General features: G+C 40.2%; 1 protein-coding gene across 1 annotated transcript in view; it reads left to right on the top strand.

Annotated features, from left to right (window-relative positions):
• The first annotated feature begins 14,112 nt into the window (after positions 1 to 14,112).
• Positions 14,113 to 25,029, top strand: part of RAP1GDS1 (Rap1 GTPase-GDP dissociation stimulator 1) — a 155,497-nt gene continuing 144,580 nt past the window's right edge. The window contains exon 1 of the mRNA XM_052641992.1: positions 14,113 to 14,181. Within this exon, the coding sequence (XP_052497952.1) occupies positions 14,178 to 14,181 (4 nt within the window). The 5' untranslated portion in view covers positions 14,113 to 14,177. The remainder of the gene's footprint in view (positions 14,182 to 25,029) is intronic.

Raw genomic sequence — 25,029 nt, 5'->3', positions numbered from 1 at the left:
TAAGTCCTCCTTGACTCTCTCCCCTAAATCTAATTCATCGGCAAGCACTGCCTTTCTGCCTCCAGACCGTTAATCCTCTTACTTTCCTCCTCCGCTACCTTGATGTAAGCCACACCGTCTCTCAAATCATCTAGGAGGCAGTAGCTCTTCCTGCTAGATGCTCTCCTTATTTCCACTTGTCTCCACAGCAGCCAAGGTAATTTTTCCAAATTGTGTATCACTCTGTAACTCTGCTACTAAAAACTTTTCTTTGCTTGTTGTTTTTATTTAGAGTGAAATTCAAACTCTGTATATGGCCGGTAAGATCCATCTGATGGAACTGTAAGGGAAATATTTATTCTTCCCCTCTCCTCTACACATTCCATAGAAAGGAGAGAACTTTCTCTCTGCAGGAAGAAAGTGAAAATTGTCCCATTCTCTCTCAGCAACTGCACCCCGCCTCCCCCCCCCCCCCGCCACCGGCCAACACACACACACACTTTCATCCCTTAGCACTCCTTCCCTGGGGTATAGGAAGGAAATTATTAATATCTCACTGGTGATATGGCAATGGGAACTGAGAATGTGTGTCTCAGAGACTTCATAGGTTCTTTCTTTCAGAGTAGCTTAATTCTCCTCTGCCCTTTAGCAACCAGCTTGTCCTGGAAGGAAAACCTGCAGTTCAGTTCTGCTAGGGACAATAGGGGAGGGATCATTTTCCCAGGGTGATGGCAGTGGGAGGAGTATTCAGAAGTCTATTGGACTGATTCTCCAATCAGCAGAATCAGTAATCTAGCTGCTATTTTGTCTTCTATCTAATCCTGACTCCTGGGTCCTATATCCCACTTGTTTTTAACTTCTGGAATAACACATGGTTGTTTTTTTTCTTTCCCATCCATTAAGCCCTCAGTGCTATATTACTGGACTTTGTCTACGTCTGCAACTTCATTTTCGCCACTCTCTCCTACTTACTAGGCTTCAGTTATTCTAGCTGTCTTTCATTTCCTAAAACACAGCGACAGTTTTTCTGCCTCAGTATTTTAGCACTTGTAGCTCCCTGTGCCCGAGGAGTAACTCCTCCGGTTTTTCACATGATACGCCTCTTATGTTCAGGCCTCAGATTAGTTATCATGTTCTAAGAGTAGCCTTCCCACACAGCGTCATGTAAGTTACTTCCCCACTGTCATTTTTGTCTGCCCTAGCTTCTTATCTGCTTCTCTTACAGTACTCATCCACCCTGACCCCACCTTTTTTTAGACTGCAGGATCTTAGTTCCCCCGGCAGGGATTGAATATGGGCCTCAGCAGTGAAAGCACAGAGTCCTAACCACTGGACAGCCAGGAAATTCTCTATATTTATCCCACCTTTATGTTCTGTTTATTTGCTTGTTTCTTCTTCTCACTAAAATCTGCTCAATGAAGGAACAAGTCTTCATTGTTTGTGGTTGTATCCAAAAATCTAAGCTCATAGTAGGCTAGTGTTAAGTATTGAATATTCGTTGAATCAATGAATGATTACATGGAAATAGCAATTCAGAATTAATAACCTGGCTTGCTGACTTGATAATTACGAAGTGCAAATTCCAATTAATTTCCATATGAATTTTTCATAGTCCTATCATTGTTTTGAAACCAGAAATTAGTTTATTTACCATATAAACCTGGTTCACATGCTGAATCCTTCAAGAATATGTCAGCTTATTGAAAATGTACACATAAAGAGCTATTACTAGATTCTATGAAGGAAAAAAGGACATGAAAAAGGAGATCGGGATAGTGGATCTAGAAAGACAAGTATTATATCCATGGAATGATTAAAACTCATATATAAAATAAAAATTAAAGCTTTTTTAGCATGATTAAAGAAATAGTTAATAAATTTATCATGTACATTCACATAAATATATCACTTATGTATCATATATACATATAGGTTTTTACTAATAGTCATACATTTAATAGGACAAAATATTTTATATGTACTACCAAGGTAGGCAGAATAATGTCCCTTCACCCGCAAGATGTCCATGTTCAAGTTCCTAGAATCTGTCAGTCACTTAGAGATTATCATACTAAATGAAGTAAGTCAGTCAGAGAAAGACAACTATCATACAATATCACTTATATTTGGAATTTTATAAAAATGGAACAAATTTTTTTTTTACTTACTTAAAAAACAGAAACGGACTCACAGATATAAAAAATAAATGTATGGCTACCAAAGGAGGAAACAGGGGCGGGATAAATTAGGAGTTTGGGATTAACAGATACACACTACTTTATATTAATATAAAATAGATAAACAACAAAGACCTACTGTATAGCACAGGAAACTATATTCAATATCTTGTAATAACCTATAATGGAAAAGAATGTGAAAAAGAGCATATGCACATACATACATATATATATTTACATATATGATTGAATCACTTTGCTGGATACCTGCAACAAATATAACACTGTAAATCAACTATATTGCAATAAAAAATAAAAAATATATTACCTTACATGGAAGTAGGGACTTTGCAGACATGATTAAATGAAGGATCATGAGATGGGAATGTTGTCTTGGGTTATTTTAGTGGGTCCACAATAATCATGAGGGCCCTTATAAGGGAAAGACACAGGCAGGAGAGTGAGAGCAGGAGATGTGATTGCAGTCTTCAAGGAGCACACTAGCTAAGGAATGTAGGCAGTCTTGAAAAGCTGAAAAAGGCAAGGAAATTTCCTCTAGAGCCTCCAGAAGGTGGCTCAGATGGTAAAGAATCTGCTTGCAATGCAGGAGACCTGGGTTCAATCCTGGGTCAGGAAGATCCCCTGGAGAAGTGAATGGCTACCCACTCCAGTATCCTTGCCTGGAGAATCCCATGGACCAAGGAGCCTGTCCACGGGGTCGCAAAAGAGTCAGACACAACTGAGCAGCTAACACAGAGCCTCTAGAAAGGAAGGAAGCAACCCCTGATGACACCTTGATTTTAGCTCAGTGAACTCCATTTTGGATTTCTGACCTCCAGAACTGTAAGATAATAAATGTGTGTTATTTTAAGCCAATAATTTTGTGGGTAACTTGTTACAGCAGTCATGGGAAACAAATATAAATACATTAAGCAAATTTCATTCAGTCTTTAATACTTCAGAATCTTGCCCCTCGGGATCGTCATTATGTGAATCAATTATCAGTGAACTGCAGGTAAATAGACATGCTGGTTAATGAGGTGTTTCTATTCAGAAGTCTGAATAAGCTAGTTTTTATTGAAGAAGTTCTATAAGCACTAAGAACTTAATCAGGGTTGGGTGAGATTAAATTAGAATGTGTCTCCTTAAGGAAATCTTTAGGTGAATTTTAAAGTAGATAAAAGAGGACCCCTGAAAAGGAAATGGAGGAGATTTCAAGAGGATCTGGAAAAATCCTAAGCGGGGAAAATGGGCAATTATTGGTGATTTGGGCTACACAAAAGTATATGAAGATAGTAAGATAATCTAGTCAGAACTCCTCTTTTGAATTTTTACTTTTATCTAAAACACCACTCTTTGAGTGATTACATATGTTTCACAGGAGGAATGGATGGTTATAAGCCTATTGGCATAGATTATCAGATTAGCTTCCATTAACCCTGAAAAGAAAATCATTCTTATTTAGAAACTAAAACAGACAGTTAACCTTGCCAGTGCGGAGAAGTAAGATAAAGTATAGGTGTTTGTTCTTCATGCAGTATTATAGTGGAGGTGAGGTTCGGGGTGAGAAAACAGGTTTATATGTGGTAATGCAATGAAAGGGAGGGAGCATGGACTTTGAGATCAAACAGACTTGGCTCAAATTCCAGCTCTGCCTTTTATTGGTCATGTGACCTTAGTCAAATCAATTAAAATACCTTGTTTCTCTACTTCCTTATCTGTAAAATATCTAATTCATGTGATTAGCATTAGATGTTAGTGTTGAAAGTGAAGTCGCTCAGTCGTGTCCGGCTCTTTGCAACCCCATGGACTGTAGCCTACCAGGCTCCTCCCTCCATGGGATTCTCCAGGCAAGAGTCCTGGAGTGGGGTGCCATTTCCTTCTCCAGGAGATCTTCCTGACCCAGGGATCGAACCTGGGTCTCCCGCATTCCAGGCAGACGCTTTAACCTCTGAGCCTAGGGATTATATAATGATATTAGTGTTACAAGAGACTTTTTGAGAATAACCCAAGATTCTCAAGAGCATCAGACTAATTTGAATTACTTCCCAGTTTTACCCAGTTAGGCCAGCACAGGTAGGAGCAATGGGATGTTTTCAGAGTTGGAGGATTTTTCTAGTAAGTTTGTGAGGGTGTGTACATGTGTGGGGGTGGGGTAGAGCATGGAGATAATTTTAGGTAGTAGAACTGAATGCCTCCATCAGAACTGAGCACTATGAGAAAAATATTCTTTAAATTTGAAAGACAGGTCATGTTTTTTCCCTTTGACATATCTGTTATAATTCACAATTTTTAAAAAGAATGAATTTGACAGAGAGAGATACAGTGAACTGCCCCAAAAGGCAAAATTAACTGGCACAGAGGTAGTTAGAGGTAGACTAGGACTCAGCATTCTTGTTTCTTGAACTCTCTTTGCCCCTTTGGTAACATACTCAACCATCAGGTCTCAGTGTTCTCAAGCCACCTATTCATTTTACTTTGGTGCAACTTTCTCATTATTATGAAACACGGAAGATAAAATGAAGTGAAAACTGAGTAAGGAGACTGTAAGCTGAGATGTCATTATTCTGAACTGATAGTTCACTAACAACATTTTAAGGACTGAATTAAATTTGAAGTTTACAGGAAGAAAAAGAAACACATGCTATCCATACTTATCAAATGGTCTAGTTAGCTAGTTCATTCGCTCAGTCGTGTCCGCCTCTTTGCGACCCCATGAATCGCAGCATGCCAGGCCTCTCTGTCCATCATCAACTCCCGGAGTTCACTCAGACCCACGTCCATCGAGTCCGTGATGCCATCCAGCCATCTCATCCTCTGTCGTCCCCTTCTCCTCCTGCCCTCAATCCCTCTCAGCATCAGAGTCTTTTCCAATGAGTCAACTCTTCGCATGAGGTGGCCAAAGTACTGGAGTTTCAGCTTTAGCATCATTCCCTCCAAAGAAATCCCAGGGTTGATCTCCTTCAGAATGGATTGGTTGGATATCCTTGCAGTCCAAGGGACTCTCAAGAGTCTTCTCCAACACCACAGTTCAAAAGCATCAATTTTTTGGTGCTCAGCCTTCTTCACAGTCCAACTCTCACATCCATACATGACCACTGGAAAAATCATAGCCTTGACTAGATGGACGTTTGTTGGTAAAGTAATGTCTCTGCTTTTCAATATGCTATCTAGGTTGGTCATAACTTTTCTTCCAAGGAGTAAGCGTCTTTTCATTTCATGGCTGCAGTCACCATCTGCAGTGATTTTGGAGCTCCCCAAAATAAAGTCTGACACTGTTTCCACTGTTTCCCCATCTATTTGCCATGAAGTGATGGGACCAGATACCATGATCTTTGTTTTCTGAATGTTGAGCTTTAAGCCAACTTTTTAACTCTCCTCTTTCACTTTCATCAAGAGGCTTTTTAGCTCCTCTTCACTTTCTGCCATAAGGGTGGTGTCATCTGCATATCTGAGGTTATTGATATTTCTCCCGGCAGTCTTGATTCCAGCTTGTGCTTCTTCCAGCCCAGCGTTTCTCATGATGTACTCTGCATAGAAGTTAAATAAGCAGGGTGACAATATACAGCCTTGACATACTCCTTTTAACATACTGCTAAGTCCGACACAACTTCAGTTGTGTCCGACTCTGTGCAACCCCATAGACAGCAGCCCTCCAGGCTCCCTTGTCCCTGGGATTCTCCAGGCAAGAACACTGGAGTGGGTTGCCATTGCCTTCTCCAATGCATGAAAGTGAAAAGTGAAGTGAAGTCACTCAGTCGTGTCCGACTCTTTGTGACCCCATGGACTGCAGTCCATCAGGCTCCTCCATCCATGGGATTTTCCAGGCAAGAGTACTGGAGTGGGGTGCCATTGCAAATGTACCAAATTCCTGCATGTCATAGTAAGAATCCTAGATGCATAGCAAACTACTAACCCCTTTTTTAATGCAACAGAATGGTAAAGGCAACTGAGTTTAAAATAAACCAAATATTATTTCAAGAATAACTGAACCTATATCCTAATGAAAAGTAGCTTTATTAAATATTCATAAATAAAATATTATAGTAACACAGAGATTCTATATTTTAAATTCATAAGGTTCAGAGAAGTAGAGCCAAAAAAATTATTTTAGAGACAATGAAACTTGCTTCAAATAAAATTTTTTAACATAGCATTTTTAATCTGTTGAGGTTACCCAAAATAGAATGTATTTTCCCTCAGCATTTTTATCTACATATTATTGCAGTGGGGGTTTGAGTCAGAGAGGCTTAAATTTGACTTCTGCTTATTTTATTTATTAGTTGTCAATTCTAAGTTAAATTATTTAACCTCTCTCAACATGTTTCATCATTTGTAAAACTGAGATATTAATAATACCTTACCCTTAGTACTGTTGTATTATTTAAAATAAACAATCCTAAACATTCTAATGTTTAGATTAGATTAAACCTTTCCCACCAAACCTATAGCACTTCCTTAGTATTTCTCAAGAGTATCCTTTACTCTCTGTCCCTACTGCTTCTATTTTAGTTCAGCTCACATCTGGAATGTCACAATAGGCTCCCACCTTCTAGTCTAGACCTCATTCTTAGACATTTTCCACTTTGCAGCTACTCAAATATATATTTAACTATGTCATTTTCAAACTTCACACCACCCCTACTGCCCTCAGGATAATGCCTCAGCCATCAAGGCCCTGCAAGATCTGATCCTTCTTTCTTATCTACTTTTATTCCTTGACCTTCTCCCTCTCCCCACATCTCTGCATATCTCGCTCTAGCCATCAACTGCTTACAGGTTCCTCAAAGATCCAAATTCTTGTCTCCTTGCCCATGTACGTAAAATAAAATCTTTTGATTCCTTGACCTATTTCTCCTTCAGGTCTCTGCTTGATGGCATCTTTTCCAGGAAGCTCTCCACAATAGGTTTAAATGTCCTACCTATATCCTTCCACACTACCCCTTCCTGTTGCTTACAGCTCTGGACTCACTTGTCTGTCTCTACCACTGTACTCCTGGAGGGCCAAAACACTTATTCACTGCTGTGCACCTAACTCCCAAGCAGATTGTCACATACTCTTATTAAGTATTGCTTTCTTTAATCTACTGCTTCTTCTCTGGCTCCTATATTGTTATCACTACATTCCATTTCTCAGAAAATTTCAGTGGCTCTTATTTCTTACCTTATCAAGTTCAAATTCCTTCACTTGGCTATTTTAAGCCCTCACAATCTGCTCTTCTTACTACAATTTTAACCTTATTTCTCAGGATGCCCCATCATGATCTTTCCTATGGTCTAATGACTATGACACATGTGTGCCCTAGCTCATACTGTTTCTCTCTCAGGATAGACTCCTTTCTTCCAATAATGTCCAAATATCATATCTCCAAATATCCACTCGTATCCTTATGGAGCAAGCTTTGAATTCTTTGACTAGATTTCTTTATATGTTGATACTCACAGACTTAGGTAATTTTCTAATAGGAAGAAACTTCAAAATATTGACTGTTCCTACTCTTGTTTTGCATGCTTCATACCTATATCTATCTCTGAGAGCACCTAGCAGAGTGCTGAGCTCAGAAGAGATGCTCAAAAACTACTAGACTGGTTGTAAAGCATTTTGTCTCATCTAATATATATACATATACATATATACATATATAATATATATATACATATATATTAGCTTCCCAGGTAGCTCAGTGGTAAAGAACCCCCCTGCCTAATGCAGGAGACATAACAGATGCAGGTTTGATCCCTGGGTCCAGAAGATCCCCTGGAGGAGGAAATGGCAACCTACTCCAGTATTCTCGCCTGAAGAATCCTATGGACAGAGGAGCCTGGTGGGAGTCCATAGGGTCACAAAGAGTCAGACACAACTGAAGCAACTGAGTAGGCAGGCACACATATATATTATATATTATATAAATATAATGTATATATTATATATATTTATATAAATATAATATTATATATAAATACATATGTGTGTATACACACATACAATATATATAACAATATATATTTATAAATATATAATTTATATTTATATAAATGTATAAATACACATGTATGTGTGGGTATATATATACATACACACATACAATATGTATATATATATATATACACACACATACAATCTAGGCTTATGATTGTTTGCAATAGGTAGACACTGATAATTTGAAGTGACAGACTATGAAAAAAGAAAATTTATCAGATGTAGAAAATGGTCTTGGACTTCAAGGAGATGAAGAAAATGGTCTTGGACTGCAAGGAGATGTAGAAAATGGACTTGGACTGCAAGGAGATCAAGCCAGTCAATCCTAAAGGAAATCAGTTCTGAATATTCTTTGGAAGGACTGATGCTGAAGCTGAAACTCCAATACTTTGGCCACGTGATGCAAAGAACTGACTCACTGGAAAAGATCCTGATGCTGGGAAAGATTGAAGGCGGGAAGAGAGGGGATGACAGAGGATAAGATGGTTGGATGGCATCACCAATTCGATGGACTTGAATTTGAGCAAGCTCCAGGAGTTGGTGATGGATAGGGAAGCCTGGCATGCTGCAGTCCATGGGGTCACAAAGAGTCAGACACAACTGAGCGACTGAACTGAACTGAGAAAATGGTTAATAGATTAAGTAAATGAGAGGAGAGGGGGAATAGGGTTACAATAAGCTAGGGATAGACATTTCAGTTGCTCAACCTGGACTAGCCTAACCTCATTGCAGCCTTTTAAAACTAGAGTTTAGGCAGAAGAGAGTTTAGGCAGAAGACTGTTCACGGCCAAATCATTTTATTATTATCACTGCACAGTTTAGTTAACTACTCCAGTGAGATCCCCTTAAATGTTATTCAGAACATCATGGTGAAGAAGCAGCAATCAGTTCCCTATTATTCTTTTAAAGAACATTCTCTTTTCCTACTTCTTCTTGCTCTGTCCCTCCCAGTACATTTCCTTTACCAAATTTAAATCAACTTCTAACCTCTTGAAGTTTACATGCATCAATAAGGTAAGTTTTGTTATAAACCCTGTCAAAATACAGTGCTCTGACCCTTTCTAGTAAACATTTTTCTTGATACTTCTCACCTGCCCCCATCCCAATAATAATTTGCTACCCAAATAAATCTGTGATACTTCATGAATATATAGATATTTCTAGATAGAATTTTTTCCTTTATTTGTAGCTGCTGCTGCTAAGTTGCTTCAGTCATGTCCGACTCTGTGCGACCCCACAGACGGCAGCCTACCAGGCTCCCCCATCCCTGGGATTCTCCAGGCAAGAACAGGCATAATCAAATCCTGAGCATTGCTTTACCTGGAACATGAGAACTAGTAGATTTATTCTGGAAAACTATTTTGACATCAGAATAATGTATATGGGATCAATGACTGGAAGCCTCATCAAAGCAATTTTTCTAATATATAAGGTTTTTGAGAGCAGGGACCATAGTTTATTTTTTATCCCTAATCAGGCCTATTATAGTGCCTGATACATAGTAGGCATTCAGTGTGTCTATTAACTGAATGAGTGAATGAATTAGTACAAAAACTAGTCCCTACCATTGAGAAGATTCATACTTTAAGAAAGAAGTATCACAGACAGCAGCTGTCATCATCATCACCATCAATATTTATTGAATAACTTATTTTATTTGGTCAAGCGCTGGAGTTTATAAAAAGAATCATAATACCATTCTCACTCAACTTTAAGACAAAAGCTCTGAAAGCATGAGAAGACTTTCATTTATAAAACAGATTTTTATTGAGCACTTTCTATAGGCTAGCGTTGTTCTGGCACTGAGGATATAATGGCAAATAAGACAAAAATCCCTGTCCTCGGGGAGCTTAAATTTAAATGGGAGTGACAGCTCATAAACAAAATACGTATTATCTTAGTGGTAAGTGCATAGGAAAAAATATGGAAGTGGAGCTAGTGTTGAAAGATTAGATGAAATGGCGAGGGAAGCCCTCATGTAGATAACATTTGAATAAAATGATAAAGAAAGTGAAGACATGAGAAAAACGTTACCTTCATGTGAGAGAAGACTAGGAAGGGGAGGGGAGCTAGTGTGTGTGTGAAAATGTATGTGTTATGCCAGCCCACATCTGCATGTAGCAGTCAGTATTGGGTCCCATGGGGGCTTCCCCTGTGGCTCAGTGGTAAAGAACCTGCCTGCAACGCAGATTTGCAGGAGATGCAGGTTCAATCCCTGGGAAATGGCAACTTGCTCCAGTATTCTTGACCCGAAAAATTCCGTGGAGAGAGGAGTCTGGTGCGCTACCATCCATCGCAAAGACTCAGACATGACTCAACAACAGCAACAGACGTTACACAGCAATGCACTGGGGCTCACTGTATGCAATATGCAGGGACAGCCCTATGGCCTTAACTGGTGGGGTGCTGAGGGGATGGTTTGTGGATTTAAGCAGAACAAAAGAGGCACTTAAACTAGTGTCAGGTAGGTGGTCACAAAACCGCTTCAGCTGCTTTTGCTAGTTTCAATCTATGCATCCAAACGAAAGATAGAAGATGCTCTTAGAAATTACTGTAATATATAACTACAAATGGAAGTAGCATGGAAAAGCAAAGCAAGTGAACTTGAAATCTGGAAGAGATTAATGTAGGTTAAAGAAAGAGAGAGGGACAAAAAATGAGGAGCCGCAGCATAAAGGCCCCAGGGTGGTCTTCTGGAAAGGTCCAAAATGAAAGTGGAACATGGCAGGTGTGTGTGTGTGTAGCTTGCATTGGTGTGTTATGGATTGAATCATGTTCCCTGTAAATTTATATGTTGAAGTCCTATCCCCTCAGTATATCAGAATGTGACCTTATTTGGAAATAGTGTCACTGAAGGTATAATTAAAGATGAGGTCAGATTAGAATAGTTGGGCCTCTAATCGAAAATGACTGGAGTGCTCGTAAAAAAGAAAAATTTCAAGAGACATAGATATGAAGGATGGAGATACATGAGCACAAGCCACGAAACTACCAGAGGCTAGGGGAGGTCTGGAAGAAATCTTTCCCTAGTGCCTTCACAGTGAGCATGGCCCTGCTCACACTTTGATTTCAGACTTCTGGCCCCTAAAACTATACGAAAATACATTCGTGTTGTTCTAAGCCAAGCAGCTTGTGGTACTTAGGAAACTAATTCAAGCCTGTAAGACTATTTTGAGGTAACCAGCAAGAGCATTTTTGCATCACAGAAAGGGAAGTAGCGTACAAGCAGTGAAGTGCCTGACCATCTCGGGCATCAGAAAACTGTGTTTCTGTTTTTTTGGCCAAAGCAGGCAGTTTTTATATCTTTCAGAGAAAGACTTCTTTCTGAGAAAACAGGGACTCAGACTTGGGATAGCAAGGGTTCTCGGCCTTGAATTATCACTCTCTGGTGATACGGATGCCATCGATACCTATTTCTGATTGTTGTTCACTGGCTAAGTCGCGTTCCACTCTTTGCGACCCTATGGACTACCGCACTCCAGGCTACCCTGTCCTTCTCCTTGAGTTTGCTCAAATTCATGTTAACTGAGTCGGTGATGCTATCTAACCACCTCATCTGCTGCCCTCTTCTTTTGCCTTCAGTCTCGCAGCATCAGGGTCTTTTCCAATGAGTCGACTCTTCACATTAGGTGGCCAAGTATTGGAGCTTCAGCTTCAGCATCAGTTCAGTTCAGTCGCTCAGTTGTGTCATCAATGTCCTAACAAATATTCACGATCTATCTCCTTTAGGATTGACTGGTCCTTCTGATACATAGAGGACATCTCATGTGAAAAATTTATTTCGTGCTTTCAGGGAAACAAATGATCACAGTGGTCTTTTTGCACTGGATGTTTCTCAACCATAATTTCAAATAGTAAATAAGCCATAGTAGCATATTTAAATGGAAGCCTGCCCTGCACCCCATCAATAGTGCTTAGAACAGTGCCTGACACCTGGGAAGCACTCAGTAAATGTTACCCGCTTTTGTTATTCAATAATATTGCCTTTACTTATTTGAAGTCCTTTAAGGACTCAATAAGTAACAGCTTTTGTTAGTGTTTCTTCGGATCAACAACTGAAAGACCATTACAACCGAGAAAAATGAAACTAATTTTACATACTCCCCTCACCCGGAATTAGGGCTGAGAGGCAGAGGTGACTAAGCCTGAAAAAAAACAGCAGCGGCCAGAAAAGTCTAATAATTTTGACTTCTGTAGTTACATCGTATTTTCTTGTTTTACCAAACCTCTTTCTTTTTACTTACCATGTTTCATATTTGTTTTAGAATATTTGACCTCTGCTCAACAAGTTACAAGGGCTTCCCTGGTGACTCAGTGGTAAAGAATCCACCACCCCAGGAGGTGGGGGTTCTATTCCTGGGTCTGGAAGATCCCCTAGGTAAGGAAATGGCAAACCAGTCCAGTTTTCTTGCCTGGGAAATCGCATGGACAGAGGAGCCTGGAGCCCTAGTCCCTGGTGTTGCAGAGAGTCGGACACGACTTAGCGACTTAACAAGTTACAAGACCTATTCTGACTTGTGTGGTATCAGTTATACAAACAGAAACTGAGCTGATTTAAAAGGGGCCACGTGTGAACAGAGGGCTTTTTCTAAACACTGAATATAATGAGTAAAAGTTGAAAAAGGAGAGAAATTTCCATTTAGCTAGTCATCTCTCTCTCACAGGTTGTGCTGCTGACTGCGCCCTTTCCCATGCACGACTGCAGTTGCTGCTGCCTCTGGAGAGCGACCAGGTTCCTCACCCCAACCATCAAAGTGGGGTCAGGGAACGACCAGAGCGGCGAAATAGGTTTCCCCCTGCCTCCTCTCCCAGGGCAGAGGAACCAAGACCAGCCTCCGCCCCGCGCGCATGCCCAGTTGGGAGGGCGCCTCACTAGGGACCGCGGGGCTCAGGTTTTCCCCGCTGTTGGGGAGGTGTGGGGAGCAGACGGCGGCCTCGCGGACCCAGGAAAACTCCGACCGTTGTACCCTGAGGGGCCGCAAGCAACTCTGCGGACTTAATTTTCCACTTTGGCAACCTTGTGCCTGCCGCGTTCAAAGGAAGCTGGGCACATCCCGGCAGGGTGGCGCCCCACGGCCAGGGCACCCTAGTTACATAGCTTTTCAGGTGTCCTCCGGGGAACGGAAGGCCGCACTCCTCTGGAAGAACAACACTTTCTGAAGAAATCCCGGGACGGTCACTCCTCTCGTTTGCCGAACCTTTTTTTTTTTTTAAACTGGCCACAGACAAGACAGTCCTGATGCTGAGCGCCCTCCCAGCGGCCGCCTCCTTGCTCTGTGCCCAGCGGGCCCATAGGCTGCTCTGAAAACGGGCGTTCTCAGGTATCTGTCTCCAGAGTCGCTGGCCTCACGGCCAGTACGTCCATTCCACCTTCATTTCAGAACGTCCGCTTTGCTTCCCGACCACCCTCCCGGGTCTAAGAAGGCCCAGCGTCTCCTCCTTCGGGAAATTCCCGCCGGCGCACCTAGACTGTCCCGAAATGAACACGGGCCCGTTTTCCGGGTGTGGGTTGGCGGGAGCCATGGTAGAGAGCCAGGTGTAGTAGCTCGGGCTCGGCGTCCCGGCGTTCGGCCTCTGAAGGCTCACCCTCGGGCGGCCGCCATCAAGCTCCTCCGCCGCAGCTGCCGCCGGCCCGCAAACACACGCCCACCCGCACGCTCGGATTCACTGGCCCCAGGCGTGGGGGGGCGGGGAACGCACTGAGCATGCTCGGTGGGGAGGGCGGGGCGCTCTCGGACGGCGCGTCGGGGCGGGCGCTCCTCCGGCTGGGCTCGGCGCCTCCGCCGCCCGCCCGCCCGCTCGCTCGGAGCCGCGCCCGCCCCGCCCTACCCCGCCCCGCCCCCCGCCGCTCGTCCCCGCCGCGGCCGCGCCGTCTGCAGCAGCAGCAGCAGCAGCGGCAGCTGCTCCTCCCCGGCGGCCGCCCCCCGCGGGTCCCTCCCTGGCTGCGGGAGAGACAGAGGTAGACGGAGGACACAGTGCCGCGCCGCCCGCACCGGAGACCTTCGCCTCGCCCTGCCGGCTCCTCACCCTCTGGGAGGAACATGGGTAAGTCATCCTTCCTCCCCCGTCATCGCCTGACATATTTCTCTTTCTCGGTGTGTTGCAGGGTGGGAAGCATTTCTCGCGCAAAGTTGCCGGATTTCTCAAATCCACGGGTGTGAGGCAGTGGCTCTTCCTCCCGGGAGAGTCGGCGCACGCGGAACGCACGCCGGGTCCGCGAACTGGGAGGGTGCCGAGTGCGGGGTGGGGTCGGGCCGCGGGGCGGACCGCCGCCCGCCTCGCGGGCACCTCGCTGCCTAGCCTCCCCTCCTCCATTCTTCCTGCCCGAGCGGGCACCACGGAGCCTGCCTTGCGGGCTCGCATCCGCTGCCCCTTCCCGGTTCCTTCGGTGGCCGCCCGTTTCCTTTCCCCAGCGGCTGCTGGGCTGGAGGCTCGGGTCGGACCGCGAGAAAGACCACTTCACCCAACTTCCCTGCCAGGGCGACCTTTCCCCACTGTGGGAACTGCTCATCCCAAGGCGAGGAGGTGTGAGCATGTAGTTTGTGGGGGAGATTTTACAACCTGCACGGGAATTTATATTTGTTGGGGGAGAGCGCACAGTCTCATAGGTTGAAAGGATGACTTGTCAGAGGCCACGAGGAACGTGAGGAAGGATGGATAGAGCCCGCTAGCTGTTGAATTAGTGTTGAGTGGCTGCAATGTAGCAGTATTCCTGTGCTCAACCCATTTTCTTGGTTCTTTCGCCTGTCTACTGTAGTAGGAAACTGCACCCTGTAACATGTTACCCAACTTACATGTTATTCTTTCCCGGCTTCCCTTGTCGAAATCTACATAATCTGATTTTAGTTATTTTTTTGTTAATGTCAAGAGTTTTGGATATTTAAAAGCAAGTATCTTTTATAAAAGTGCATGTAATTTATCCTTTTTTTTCCACAGTATGTTGCTTAATTTTGAAGTTCAGTAATTGCAAAAACGTCTCATGGATACTGTAATGTAATTAAAAGACCAAAGTTTTTTTAAATGGTAGCAATTTGGAATACCATGCTTCTGCAAGTTCCCCAGTTTGTTTCCATTCCTGTCTATTATAGTTTCCTCTTTTTAGAATTTGCTACATTGGCTATATCAACTTGGACTTTTCCCACCCCTTCCCTGCAAGTTATTTTAAGCTTCAGATGAGTGTGGTCCTTTCATCTGTCAATACAGTATTCAGCACGTCCAGAGTTAGGTCATGGCAACTCAGAATCTTCAAAGAAGTGTCTAAATCTAGAAATGGTGTGGATGGAGCTTAAAAAGCAAATGCTCCAGGCTCTGATTCAGATCTTTTGCTGTATATCAGGAAGAGGTCATTGTTACAAGAGGAGGTGGTATGAATGAAAAGTGAATCTAAGACGCAGAATTTTATTTTCACTTGTTCAGTTTTTTTCTTTTTAATGTCCTGTTGGTATGCTGAACAGATTTCTGTAAAAATTGAGTGATCCATTTATATGTACCTAGCCTTTCTCTGGGAGTAGAATATTAGTTCAGATTGTTGGAGACATAGTTTGTCTTCCCCTTGAACATAACAAAATTTTTCCTGTTAATTATAGGCCACAAGTTGGCCTATAAACTGTATTTCACCATGTTTCAAGCTGAGCTAATAAAAATCTGTTTAAAATTTTAACTTGCATGTTGAATCAGTACCATTTCGGTGGGAAAAAAATTAAATTCTATTGCAGTACTACTGAAAAAATACTTTAAAAATAATCTTGAAAATCTTGAATATTATTACTTGATTTCAAAGAAAGTTAAATCCATTCAATCATTTGAAGCTTCTCAGGTATACTTTGACTAAATTACTCTCTCATGTCATTCTGTTTGTACCTTGTTGGAAGCTTTTGAGCTCTTATATAATCAGCTTTATAATGGAGTTGTTTATATGTGTGTGTGTTGTGCATTTAGTCATGTGTTCCAGAAGATGAAAATTGTGTCTTTATGATTTTTGGGCCCTCCACAGTGCTTTCCACATAGCAGATATTCAGTAACTCTTTGAATTAATTGTTGAACTGGAAACCCATCTATTATTGTGAATTTGTGAACCTGTAAGTATGGACTGAAGAACGTTTGAGTTGGTAGATGTTAGGGAGGTAATGGTGGAGAAGGCAATGGCACCCCACTCCAGTACTCTCGCCTGGAAAATCCCATGGATGGAGGAGCCTGGTAGGCTGCAGTCCATGGGGTCGCTAAGAGTCGGACACGACTGAGCGACTTCACTTTCACTTTTCACTTTCATGCATTGGAGAAGGCAATGGCAACCCACTCCAGTGTTCTTGCCTGGAGAATCCCAGGGACGGGGGAGCCTGATGGGCTGCTGTCTATGGGGTCGCACAGAGTCGGACACGACTGAAGCGACTTAGCAGCAGCAGCAGGGAGGTAATGGAGGTGTGAAGAAAGTGGGAACAGAGAAGTATATTTACACTATGATTGCTCTTCTCTCTTTCTCCAAAAAAAAAAAAAAAGGTTGAGTTGTCTTAAGAGGTATGGGTTTTGGAGCAGCCACCAGGCAAGCTATTTCTTTTTACACTGCTGTCTTCAGTGGTATGGTGGTTTAGTTTGTGATCAGTAGGTACATACAATAATGTAAAACTGAAAGCTTGGGAAGCAATTTTATATTCTAACCCAAGGAAGTTATTATAACAATTCATACATACATAAAGGGTATGCTGATTACTGGTAGGGCAAAAAAATCACTTGTTAATGTCTATTTAAGAAATATATAGGTCACAAAAAAAATTCTTGTGACTGATTTTCTCCATAAGAAAGTGAAGGAAACTTCTTATGTGGTCTTATGGATCTTGGCTGTTATTTTATGTATATATTAAAATTCATTGTATACTTCCTATTTGAATATCAACCATATGTAATATACTCTGGGAGGATAAAGATTAGTAAAACATTTTTTAAGTTTCTTATACTCTTAAGGAATAATATGAAATATACACAGATAACTGTAATAGAAATAAAGTATGAGTGATACAGAAGACCTTAATATATTTTATACTTTCCAACGATGGAGAGAAGTTTTCAGAAAAATGATGCTATTTGAACCAGTATTTGGTTAAGCTTCTGAAAGGTAGAAATGGAGACTGTTAATCGGGATGGGGGTGGAGGGAGAGAAATGACGTAAATGAAGATACAGCAATAGGAAGATTCAGACAGTTTCAGGATATGATTAAATAATCATGTTTGGCTACAGCAAAAGGTAAGGAAATAGTGGGTGACAGAGATGAAAAAGTATTAAGAGGTAAGGAACAGATAATGGAAGGCCTCTAATGTCAAGCCAAAGTTGTTTTTGGACTTGAGGGACTGTTAAACATTTTATGCCGTTAAGTATTGGAGCACATCTGTGGTTTAGGAAAATTAATCTGTTAATTGAGCGCAGGATGGATTGGATGAGAAACTAGAGAAGGGTTAAGAAGGCTGTTGCAGTTGGGTGAAAATACGTACTAGCCTGAACCAGGCTATGGCAGTAGAAATAGAATATGGCACATAAAGAATATAGAGTTAAGAAAGGAGCCATACATTGTTACATGGGAATACTGAGAATGTGGGATCTATTAAATACATATTCAGTCCATTGGAAGAGGACACATGAATGGTCAGTTTTGCACCTGATGGACTATTTAGCTTTTCTTTTAGCTTGTCTACTTCTTGATGACAAGGATTCTCATACTAGGTTTTGAAATACCTAACACTAGTGTATCACACATGGAGCTGGGCAGTAAAAATTTGTTGACTGACCAAAACTGGGTAAAAAAATATATAATGGTTATTTTAACTCTCAAGAAAGGATTTGAGCTAGATATCTGAAAATTACCCACCAATATCCTGAGATAATATTTGAAGTTAGGTAGGAGGATGAGAGCCAATGAAGAAAATATATCCAAGGTAAGAGTCTTGAGGAATGCCACGTCATTAGGAAAAAAGAATGAAATGATTTAACACTGAAAAAGACTGTAGCAGGTAGGAGTGAAAGACTAGAATTGGTTGATTTCAAGAATGAAAGGTCAGTGACTGCTGCTTCAGAACAGTGAGCAGTAACGACTGAGAAAAGGCTCTAGGTTCATGTGGTTTGGTTAGGGTATTACCTCTGGTTAAGTATTTTCTAAAAAGCATCTTTATGAGGAATGATAGATTTGGAGGTCACCTGTAAAGGCTAAGTGGATAATGAATAAGTAGAAACAGAGTTCGCTATGTATAGTAAGTAGTACGGTATTCCTTGCCGTGTTTGAACATCTGTAAGTAAGCATGTAAACATTTTTTTAAATGTCTCAGATTACATGGAATGACATGTGCTAATTTTTGGCTAACCAAAGTTTGTAATCTCACCATAGTGCCTCACATTTCTTTGACATTCTATGTTTTATGTCTCTGTGACTTAGTTTATTTTTATTTTAATTTATTTTTTATTTTTGCAATATCTGTCATGTAGAGTGAGTTTAGAAATGGTTTTGTATTTTACGTGACATTTTGCATCAAAGATACTCTACTGGTGAATGGTTTATCACTTTTTATAGTCTTTGTGAATTTGAGGTTTCTCTAGTTATATGTGTGCCTCTAATTATACTCTTAACTCATGGAGTTTTTCTCTATGTATAAGCCTTATGGATAAATCTTTTGGCTTGCATTTCTAAGTCCAGGAATAGGTTCATAGAAAAATAGTTAATATTGGTACTTTTACTTGTTCTTTACAAGTCAAGGTAGAGCAATAAAATATTTCTGTAAGCTGGCAATCACTAAAAATTTATTGTTTTAAAAGAGCATATACAGTGACTAGTTCAGTAATTTTTCTTATGTTGGCTTTATGTTTGTTTTGTATATACACCCCCCCCCCTTTTTTTTTGTATATGGGAGAGGGCTAGATTTACTATCCTTGGTAGAGTCATATTCTGAAATATATAGTACTACTACTGAGAAAGTTGTAATAGCCTTAATTCACTTTGAGAACCATAGTTTTAGTTTTCACAGCAGAATATTCAAGCCTCTAGGTACCTTCAAAGAAATACTGGTGCTCTCTCTGGAGACTCCAGATCAGCTGAATTGAATCAGGTGATTCTGGCGTTATTGGTGGTACCAGCCATAAAGAATTATGTAAATTTTTAATATCCACTCATGAACATCAGAAGGAACGGAGAAGGTAGATCCGCTCCTTTGTTAACTCTGTGTTAATTTCAGATAATCAAATGTTCAGATAACTGATAAGGAAAAAATTTAAAATGCTTTCTTAGACATTTTACTTGACAAATAGCTCTTTCTTATGGAAAGAAGAACAAAAAAATTAAGATACCAGAGTAGCTTATAAAGTCTATTTTGGTTCTAAAATTCTATGATTCTTTGAAACTAAACTTTAAAATATGCTCAGTATCATTGATATTTAAACTATGTTATCATCCCTGTATAATTTTTTTTTTCTTTATCATTCAAAGGGCAATGTCTACTGGAGGTAGAAATTTCAGAGTATAAACCAACTTGTTAGCTTTGTCTAAATAAGTGACCTAAAATACCATTACCCATGCTGGCTAAGATATAGATGCTAAATTCAAGTGGCAGAGTAATGTAATTCAGTGCATCTATTTATACAGCTTTTGTTGGTAGAAGCATTCCAGGAGTTAAAGCTGAAAATTTGGATAGTGATAAATGGGAATAGTGAAATTGAGCTGCTAGCCATAATTGGCCATACATATAAATTCCAAAGTCTTTCTGACTAATTGTTCATGTAATTAATTTTTTCCTTATCATTCTATATCTGATCCCTTCTTTAAATGCTCTTTTGCTCAATTTTGTTCATGTATATGGCTTCAGCTACTATCTATATGCTGTTGGTGCCTAAAAATACATCTTTTTAACTAACAGATTGTTAGACATCCCTATGTGCATAGTTAATTCAGACTCATTGAGTTCAAAACTGAATTCATTATGTAATTTTTAATAATGATAACCAGAAGTGTGTTGATTAATGTTTCGCCAGAAGCCCTTCTCCAAAAAAGCTCTGATTGTGGTGGTTGATTTCCTGTGAATATGCATAGTTGGGAAGAAATGAGATGCAGCACAACAATATAAGGATATCTACCATCTAGACATAATAGCTACATGAGCACAGATGATGATAAAATGTGGTAAGGTAATTAAGTCGTGATGAGTTTTGAGTGTTAATAACTTTGATTTAGTGTAACCTACTTAGTTTTAAGTTTATGAAATTTAAATAACTATCTCACAAAATTCCCCAAAATTTAATTTTCATGTGTCATGGGCTGGTGTGTGGAGACCCCCCCGTACACCTTTGTATTAATAATTGTCATTTATTGTTGTTCAGTCTCTCAGTCATGTCCAACTCTTTGAGACCCCATGGACTGCTGCATGCCAGGCTTCCCCATCCTTCACCATCTCCTGGAGCTTGCTCAAACTCCTGTCCATTGAGTTGGTGATGCCATCCAACCATCTCATCCTCTGTCATCTCCTTCCCTCCTGCCTTCAATCTTTCCCAACATTAGGGTCTTTTCTAATTTATTGCCATTTATTAAGAATTACTAGTGTCAGTTACCATGTTAAACCTTATGTTTTTTTCTCATATTTTTAAAGTTAGTTTTAATCTCTTCAATAGTTCTATGGAGTGGGTGACACTGTTCCCATTTTACTGACTCAAAGAATTAAATACGTTATCCAAGGGGACAGAACCAAGTCTCTAAAATCTTTAAGAGAGATTCTTACATTTGTTAAAAAAGAAAAAAATTACTGGGCTCACTCTCAGAAATTCTGATTCAGTAGATGTGGGGTGGGCCAAGAATTTGCCTTGTCAAGACATTTCCCAGATGCTGCTGCACTTTGAATAGCATATCCATAGAGCAGAGGTCTGCAAACTTTTTACATTAAGAGCCAGATGGTAAGTATTTTAGACTTCGCAGGCCATGAGGCAAAATCAAAGATATTATTAATACATGGATAAGAGTGTAAATACATATGAGAGAAAGCAAATAACCACAAAATCTTTATCGACTGCGTTCAGACTATACCATGAATTAAACATGGTTTATTGTAATACAGATCTCCTAAAGAAAATATTCTTTTTGAGATAGCAATTTTATTTAATTGGGATTCACAGTTACCCTATCATCAAATTTGATTGCAGTTGTTCATTTGTTAATGCAGGTCTGTAGAGGCATCTAACTGATTTTGTCTTGGAAATGTGTTCACACAGATACGTGACACCAAATGCTCCTGTCAGTCATGGGCATATGATCTTAGTGATCATATTAATTGTATGGAAGGCATTTATAGAATTCTTTTAGATTCTCGTTAATATTTGCTATTTATATGCTGTTTGCATTGCAGATTAACCAGTCAAAAGTTAGAGGCTCCTTGATTACATAGTTAAATGGGTTTTGGTATATGGAAGTTTCTCTTGCGCTTGCAGTGAAGTCTGAAAAACACTGCTGGCACTATAGTTTGAACTTGCATAATATATCTGTTGCAACTTTGTATATGCACGGAGATCTAGTTTTTAATTTTGACAGCACAAGAAATATATAAAGCAGATTGATGGTTATTTGTGATTTGAAAAATGTTGTCAAAAGGACTTAACATAGTATGTTTTGCATATAAGTACTATTTTGCCTAGACTTTCAGGTCAAATTCAAGGAAACTTTATCAATCTGCAGCAAAATATAATTTCCAAAGGTATTCATTGTTTAATAATGGTTGAAGGCTTTTCTTTTTGTTCAGAAATTTCAGTCTCACTGTTGAGCTTGGGAAAAAAAAAACCACCTCACAATAAAACCATACAACTGCTAAGCCCGCAAGCTGTTGTGTGATAAGGCAAGTTAGGATATTCAGCTTCTATTTTTTATCAAAGTAGAAACAACTGACAGTAGTTAAATCTGTAGGAGTGAATGAAGTTGATACTACTAGTTCAATAATACATGTTATTTTAAAGTTTTCCCATAAAATAACTGCTGATGCTTAATATAATAAAGAAACATAGGCTTTATATACCTTATTTTCACAAACTTTGTGAATTTATTCTACTAAGCCTTTTACTGTTCCTCACATATTTTTACCATCATCAGTTGTAACATGTCTTAGTAGCTTCCACTTTAGGTTGTACTGAGTTAATGTCTCAGTTTTAAAAATATTTTTGCCTGTTGTTGTATGCAGTCTTTACAGAGGGCCAATCCTTCAGTCACTTCATGTTTATCACTGCCTTTTCGAAAATAAGAACACTATGCAGTATCTCAATTATCTGTTAATTTATCAAGAACCAGAGAAAACCTTTCAAAATTATTTGCCTTGTCTTCTAATTGAATATTGATAATTGAATTGAGTATTGCTCCCAGTGCTCTTACCATAGCTGTCTTACCGAAAGACTGTTCTTAAACATGTCCCCCCCCCACCCCCCGCAAATATTTCTTTGGTTGCTGTAGTCAAAATGCAGTTTAATTAACATACCATGTGTAAATAGCTTTCTCTGCTTAACCAACAGGTGCACCATTCAGAAACTAAACTTTGTTTGCAAATTCGTTTTCACTTTTTTTTTTTGTGACGAAACTCTGGTACAATGAAGTACTTTGATTTATATTTTCTAATTCCTCTGATTACTTTCCTATGAATTATGAATATGATGGATACCTAGTCTGGTTATATAGATATGTGTTAAGTTTTTCTAGTGTACCTTTAGTGTCATTGTGTGATACAGTGGTTTGCCATCTAATTCAGTAGCAGAATAATCCATGTGACCCTTAAAACATTAAAAGCATGATATTTGAAGTATAGTTTTCTCTTTTTGTTTTGATGTGATTGTTGTTGAGTTGGTAAGTCGTGTCCAACTCTTTGCGACTCCATGGACTGTAGTCCACCAGGCTCCTCTGTCTGTGGGATTTCCCCAAAAGAATACGGGAGTGGGTTGCCATTTCCTTCTCCAGGGGACCTTTCCAACCCAGGGATCAGACCCGAGTGTCCTGCGTTGGCAGGTGGTTCTTCACCACTGAGCCACCTGTGAAGCCCTTCGATGTGATGGTCAAAATGAAACATTGTGGTATGCCATTAAACATGGTGCTTGAAACACTGAGCAATCATAACTGTGTCACTACAATTTGTAGTGCCTCCAGAAACAGTGTTCAGTGACGAGAATACCACATATGGTTGCTGTCTCAACTACTCATCTCTGTCATATGAAGTGAACCCAGGTATAGACAGTGATTAAAGGAATGAATTGTGTCCCAGGGAAACTATTTGTGGACACTGCAATGTGAGTTTCGTGCAATTTGCTCTTTATGAAATACATTCTTCTTTTGACTTTTTCCAACCATTTGCAGCTTTGAAAACCATTTTACTCGTGGGTTGTATAAAAACAGGCAGTGAGATATAGTTGGCCAACTTCTACTGTGGAGTAATGCTATACTACCTCACCTTTCCCCAAGACCTTTTCTTTCTTGTGAATTCCGTACACTGGATGGTATCACCATTTATCTAGTGAACCATCCCTAAAATCTAGCATCATTCTACTTCCAATACTTGTTGCTGCTGCTGCTAAGTCGCTTTAGTCATGTCCGACTCTGTGCGACCCCATAGACGGCCTCTTACCAGGCTTCCCAGTCCCTGGGATTCTCCAGGTAAGAACACTGGAGTGGGTTGCCATTTCTTTCTCCAATGCATGAAAGTGAACAGTGAAAGTGAAGCCGCTTGGTTGTGTCCGACTCTTAGCGACCCCATGGACTGCAGCCCACCAGGCTCCTCTGTCCATGGGATTTTCCGGGCAAGAGTACTGGAGTTGGGTGCCATTGCCTTCTCCAATACTTGTTGGGTTCCCCCGATTCTAATAATTCTATCTCCTGAATCAGTCCCTCCTTTCTGCGCTGTAAACTTGTCATTTCACCTCTGCAGACCACTTTAGTGCTCTAATAGATTTTCTTTCTCTCAGTCACACCCCTTTTAAGTTTTTGCATGCTTCTAGAGTACTCTTTCTAAAATATGAATCTAATTATTTCACTCCTTTGATATTTTTTCAATAGCTTTCCAACATGTATAACAGGGTTTCCAAACTAAGTGAAACTATCTGATTAAAGAGGGTTAAATGGTAATCTTTTCATGCAGATGAGCTTTTTTGCCTGTTAAATGTAAAGGAATATTTATTTTCATAAAAATGTATGCTTTTATTTTTCTTGGAAAAAAAATTTTTTTCTTTTCTTACATTTTCTCACCCCTGGTAAAAGACAAAGTTTAGAAAATGTAGAGAAAAGTGTTGAGAAAAAGTAGAGAAAAATGTTTCTCTACCATAAGAAAAACAGCAGTGAAATCATGATGAATAGCAGGTAACACTGGGCCTCACTTAAGGAAGTGGTGGGACTGTGGCAAACTAGAGAGTATGTGTCCAACCTAAGAGAGAAATTCACTACTCACCTCCAGCCAGTTCTGCCATGTACAAAGGTGGAATCAAGGAAGCCAGCTTTGGACTTTCAAAAGAAACCTGAAATTACATTCTTATCTGAATACTTCAGATTGTTGCTTTTCAGAGTTGTAAGATCCAGAGTTTCAAACAATGACCTCTATCTGGTTCTGTCCTTTTCTACCCAGATAATAGATTTGAGGTTTAATGAGGCTAAGAGACTTGCCCAGCTTCACCCATGTGGTTAGGTGCGGTGTCAGATCTAGAATCTTGATTTCCTAGCTCCTATCCTAGTGTTCTGTTCATTATACTAGGCCAGATCCAATTTAATGAAATTTAAAAAAAATTGTGTTCATAACACACACACATGAACAAGCTAGTAATGAGGATTCATTCAGGTAAATAGGTTGGAGAACACTTCACTCATTCCTACTGCCAAAGTCCAGGCCCCTCATCTCATTCCTGTGCTGCTGAGACCA

Source organism: Budorcas taxicolor, chromosome 6, assembly GCF_023091745.1.
Source record: "Budorcas taxicolor isolate Tak-1 chromosome 6, Takin1.1, whole genome shotgun sequence".
Classification (NCBI taxonomy): domain Eukaryota; kingdom Metazoa; phylum Chordata; class Mammalia; order Artiodactyla; family Bovidae; genus Budorcas; species Budorcas taxicolor.
Note: the sequence above shows the minus strand (reverse complement) of the source record. Positions and strands in the feature narration are given on the sequence as shown.